Genomic DNA, 6,000 nt, shown 5'->3' on the forward strand with positions numbered 1-6,000 from the left:
CTTGCTATCTAATATACAGAACAAGCTACATTCTTTCTTATTTCTACAATATAATAGTTATAGCATTATTGGCTACAATTTAAAATAAAATATTAGAATATTGACATCAAATACTAGATAAGCAATCTAATTTATTAGAAATATATTCAACTACAAGAGTACATTAAAATTAGATAGTGTTAGCATTCTGCTAACTTTCCATCTTAAATCATGTATCAAGAATGTCTTCGTGTTTTTATTGCTGTGAAGAGATACCAGTACCAACTCTTATAAAAGCAAACATTTAATTGGGGCTAAAAGCATCCAGGAGACTGGATTTTTTTTTTACACAGGGTATAGCTTGAGCATAGGAGAGCTCAAAGCCAGCCCCCATAGTGCCACACTTCCTCCAACAAGGACACACTTACTTTTTTTTTTTTTTTTTGGTTTTTTGAGACAGGGTTTCTCTGTGTAGCCCTGGCTGTCCTAGAACTTACTCTGTAGACCAGGCTGGCCTCGAACTCAGAAATCCATCTGCCTCTGCCTCCCAAGTGCTGGGATTAAAGGTGTGTGCCACCACTGCCCAGCAAGGACACACTTCCTAATAGCACTATTCCCTAAGGGCCAAGCACTCAAACACATGAGTCTATGAGGGCCACACCTATTCAAACCGTCACAAGAAAGAAATTAAGATAGACTCAACGAATACAATGCTATACACACACCAAAACATGAAGTACTTATCAATGGCAACTCCATAAAAAATAATCATACAAGAAAAAAAGTAAATGAATTACAAAGAATCTAGCTAAATTCTTATAATATTAAAAAAAAAAACCTGAGAGTATAAAGAAAAAACAACCATTGACATTAGGAAGGCTTGTGAAGATGGGCACAGATAAACAGTGTAATTGTTTCATTCAGCTCAGAAGAAAATTGTTTTCTCGGCTATACACATGTTTTCAAATTAGGAAGGACAAATTAACTGAAAAAATATCCCTTTAATTAACATACAAGGAAGTCTGTTTTCTGGTAGGGTAAAGGAATGCATGTTTTCAATCTAATATTCATGCTCCTAGAGAATTCACATTAAAATAATTAAAATCAATAATGTAAATCAAATTGAAAATAATTTAATATTTGACAAATCACAACCTTTCTGTAGCCCACAGGTATGGTAGGAATGTCAACTGTTGCATGCATATATATATATATATATATATATATACACACACACACACACACACACACACACACACACACACACACACACACACATTCAGAGATCCACCTGTCTCCCAAGTGCTGGGAGTAAAGCTATACACCAACACCACCCAGCTTAATGTATTTTAATATAAACGAAATTTCTTTGTTACATATATGTTTCAAAACCAAATAAAAAGAATTCCTGACAACATATGTATTGTCATCCCTCAGTATAGAACATATGCATCTATTATATGCATTTTGGTTTAAATATAAAAATCTTCCAAAACGAAAATAAACCTCATATATTGAAAGTTTGGTCTTGAGTTTGATGTTCAGAGGTGCCACTGGTAAGATAATTGGATCATAAGGACCGAGACCTGATCAGTACATTTGTCCATCATGAGGTCCACCATGGTGGGATTATTGGGATATGGTGATAAGTAGGAATTGAGGTCCAGTTGCAGGGACGTGCACTTGAAATGTAAGCCTTGTCCTCAGTCCCTCCTTCCCTCTGCTTCCCAGCACCATAAAGCAATCCACTATCCTCCTCTCTGTCCCTCTGCTACGGTGCATGGCCTCTCTACAGACCCAAAAACACGGCCAGTGATGATGGGCTGAAATCTCTGAAACATGAGCCACAATAAATCTCCCCTCCTTTGACGCATTTCATTATAATGACATAAAGTGACCGACGTACACGTTCTATGCCTTTTTAGAAATTCTCATTTTTACTGCATTAAAGTAACCAGGTCATGCAGCAGAAGACTCAAGATGTAAATAAAAATGTTCGTGATCTTAGGAGAAGTAGAAGAGAGCCCACCTGCCTCTGACCCCCTGAGAAGAAGAAATAAAGGCCTCTGGAAGCATATCCCAGCAACTGCCACCCAGTTACCAGAAGCTTAATGTGCTCCGCGTAATGACCTTAGTCAATCCTCTGGGCATCAAAATGTTTGATGAAACTTGAAGGTATGAAGGCAATAAAACTCTAGCCAGATTTAATTGTACATGTTAAGGACCTCAACAATTAGTCACAGATACACAGTCATACAAACATTTGCCTACAAATGCATGGACTATTTTGGAAAGATGCATAAGAAAATGTTAATGGCTGTAGAATAGACTCTGTGGGGGCGGGTGGAGTGTGGAGTAGCAAAAAGTCTTATTTTCACACTCCCTTTCAAGATTTAATTGTTTTAAATCATTGTATATTCTTCAAATAAGTCTAATTTAAAATAGCTCATCTAATTTTTGCAGTATCTTTAACTTTACATGCCATTTAATTTCCACCAAATAGAGAAAATGTAATACTCTACTGTCTTCCCTTCTGACACAAAAAAGCGAACTTCAAAGCAAAAGGGGCACTGTTACTCGGCAATAACCCTTATGAGAATATAAACCACATGCCAATCATATAATGTGGGCGGGGCTTATTTATTTTGGGACCATGTATGTTCAGGAGGCTGGGTTTGTAATGAGGATCCTCCTGTGTCAGCTTCTTGAGTGCAGAATTCCAAGCTTTCATTCGAGCATAACCCTTGGATTTCAGACCTGTAGTAGCACCCCTGGCAGCACAGAGCAATTTCACAGAGATAAACTTGCTGCAAGAATCTGCATAGTCCTTAGACCTCATGACTTGTATTTTTTACAATATTATATAGAACCACTGCTTTTATGATCATGTATTTTAAAGTACCTTACAATGGCTATTTTCATACACATAGGTCCACATATTGTAATCCCAATGTATCTGTTTTCTAATTATGATACTTGCAAAACAATGCAATTTTTGACTTGTAGTATTAAAGAGAACCATTTCTCTTTTATTCAAATTATAATTACATTCCGAACATAATTCTCTTTGCACATTATGGAAAAGCACAGATAAACAAACAAACTACTGCAGGTTATTTTTAAATTACCATCCACTTTTAACATAGAAGTCTTCATGTAGCTTTTAAATTTCCATGTGTCCATGTTGGAGAAAAAGCATAGATAGTGCCTGGAGATAGGTGGATGTGGGCACCTACACTGGTGCTGGTAGCGTGGGAAAGAAGACACGCATTACACAGTGGTTGCTTGGTTTAAACCTAAGCAAGCTTTCTGAATGTATGAGCCTACCCAGTAAGTCAGTAAGTTGAATAGTAGGTAGCCCCAAGATCTTTTACTGTCACCTTGTGTGTATGGGTGTACATTCACACTGACTGCTTTACCAAGATCAACCTTAATCTCGCATGTGTGTAGTATTCACATGGAGCTATGCTAAGAGGCCCTATTCCAGAGCCGATACCAGGGCTCTTACCTGAAACGATTACTCCAAAGTCATGCACCCAAAATATGAACTTTCGAACATGGGAAACAAGTTCAAAGTGGAAGACAGAAATAAACAAATAGGGCGAAGAAAGGTTTACAATTCCTTGGCAGATGGATAAAGGCAAATCCTCTGGGGGTGCTAGGGGAGTCTGGGAACGTTTTCCCGGATGTGTGTTTTCTGCAGCGCAAAACCTCGGAGCTCATGCTTCATCCTTTCTATGCTGCAGCGTCCGCTGCAAACTCTGCCTGCCTAGCTGCAAAGTTCAGGCGTTTCAGGATTTCAGAATCATTTGTGTCTGGAGGAGATTTCCCACACACACTTGAAAGTAAGCTGTGCTTTGCCATTACTGTTCAGGAAAGCTAGCCCTCCGCTAGAGAATGCACAGCCAGCCCGCAGGTCTGCATTTATCCCAAGTCCTCCCTTCCTCCTCCCATCCACCGGTTAGTGAGGCTTGCGGAGAAGATGAGGGAAAGCATCCATCAAACCGCAGAAGCCAGAGCGCAAAGAGGAACTTTTCCTCCGCTGTCAGAGGGGAAGTCACTTCTGCTTCTCAAGGCCAACAGCTGAGTCTGGGAACCTCCGGACTAGGCAGGAAGGTTTGGCGTTGAGGGAGGTGGGAGAAAACAATGCCCAGCCTGCGGACGCCTGGGGCAATGAATATCCTGTCCCGGGGTTGGGGGGTGGGATGTCCCCTACCCACCCGACACCCATACCCAGGCTCTGGGCCGCTGACGCTCGGCTTACCTTGATGATACTGCTGCGCCGGGGGGTCGCTCGTGCAGCCTCCAGGAGGCCTGCCTCGGTATCCGCGGGAACCCCCGCAGCGCCCGGCAGCGCGACTCCGCTGCGACGGTCCCTCATCCGGCCCCCCGAGGCCGCGGATGCGGCGTCCCCGAAGGCAGCGTCGGCGCCGGCTCGGGGGTCGTCTTCGCCCCCGGCAACGTCGAGAGGCGCCGGAGCCTCCCTGCCAGCCGCGCCCTCAGCCATGGCCAAGCACGTTCTAGGCTCCCGGCGGCGAGACAGCACGACCGCCAGCGGCGTCCAACCCCGGGCACGGGTGCGCTCAGGCACCAGGAGGAAACCCCGCTAGACTTTGTTTCAGCGCGCGACGGCGGCTGCAGTGGCCGCCGCAACTTTGTAGAGAGGAGACATCGCTCGGGCAGAGGCGTCCTCGGGCTATGGTCCAGGAGGTCAGCGGGCCGGCGCGGACCGGCGGCGGGGGCGGGGAGAAGATGTGAGCAGGAGGGAGAAGCAGGCGAAAAGCAGCGGGAGGTACAGGAGACGGGAGGCGAGCGCCGGCTCTGTGCAGACAAAAGGCAGCGGGCGCCGGAGCCGGGAGCCTCCGGAGCCGGGACGTGCGCAGCTTGAGAGGCGACTGCGGACCGGCCACCAGCCACCTGCCCGCCGACCGCAGCGCGGCGGCCCCAGGAAGTGCGGCGGCGGCCTCCACTCCGCTCGCCTGTGACAGGGAGGGAAGACTTGTTTTGACAGCCCGTGGGGATTGGCAGGCGCCCCGGCCTCTCAGGAGCCGAGGTTCGCCGGGGGGTGTTCGACCCGACCAATCCTGACCGCGGAGGGGTGTGCCCGAGCGCGAAGAATGGAATGTGTTCTGTTGCTCCGAGTCTGCCCAGCCCCGCTGGCCCCGGTACTAGGCGAGGATGCGCGCGCCAGTGTGCGCACCCGCAGGCACTCAGAGTACATTTTAGGAAGTTTAGAAAGGCGAATGCAGCCCGAAGGTGCAAGAAATGAGATGGGGGTGGGGTGGGTTGAGGGCTGCAGGGAGACGCCGGAAGAAACACTCTGCAAAATAGCAAATCTGGACTAAGGGTGTTGAGCTGGAAAGTCAGAGCGTTTGGGGGACTGGCAGTGCAAGACACTTGGCACAACCAAGAGTTAATCACAGGATCTCCTGCCAATCCTTAGGAGTGAAGTCCACGCACTAGGACCCTGGAGTTCCACAGTTTGCCTTGGTTTCTACAAGCAGATTCTCCATTCACTCCGTAATCTGAGTCAATACGACGGGTAAGGTAAGAGGAAACAGAGCAAGGAGAACCCTGGGAACGCCGCCGAATGAAACACAGAGATGATGGAAGCCACATAGCCACAAGGTCGTTGGCAGGTTTAGTCTCTACCCTAAAACGTTCCCGACGAAGGTTCAGCCTCCTTTCTAGATATAATTCCAAATCAATACATTTTGCTGCTTCCACCAAGCTAGTAACCAAGAGGAGAGCAGGGATTCAATGGCATTAACCACACCATAAGCAAATGTAGACAATGCCTCTAAGGTCCCTGGAGAGTTGAACAACAACATTTTATTTAAAAGATTTGGATCATCGAAGTCTGTATTAAACCTCACTTAGATCATTAAATGAATTTCAATTACTAATAATTTCATAATTCAAGATCTTACTTCTTCCTTACCGTGACCAACAGCACCAAGAAAAATTTCAGCCCTTCAGAGCCAGAATTTTATTAGAATTCTAGCGTTTTAAGGTGTGGGT

General features: G+C 45.6%; 1 protein-coding gene across 1 annotated transcript in view; it reads right to left on the reverse strand.

Moving 5' to 3' along the window:
* The window catches only part of Plcl1 (phospholipase C like 1 (inactive)), a 304,222-nt gene extending 299,265 nt beyond the window's left edge, over positions 1 to 4,957 (reverse strand). The window contains exon 1 of the mRNA XM_034499032.2: positions 4,244 to 4,957. Coding sequence (XP_034354923.1) covers positions 4,244 to 4,486 — 243 coding nt within the window. The 5' untranslated portion in view covers positions 4,487 to 4,957. The remainder of the gene's footprint in view (positions 1 to 4,243) is intronic.
* Between the last annotated feature and the right edge of the window lie 1,043 nt (positions 4,958 to 6,000).

The sequence above is a fragment of the Arvicanthis niloticus genome, chromosome 3, assembly GCF_011762505.2.
Source record: "Arvicanthis niloticus isolate mArvNil1 chromosome 3, mArvNil1.pat.X, whole genome shotgun sequence".
Taxonomy (NCBI): Eukaryota; Metazoa; Chordata; class Mammalia; order Rodentia; family Muridae; genus Arvicanthis; species Arvicanthis niloticus.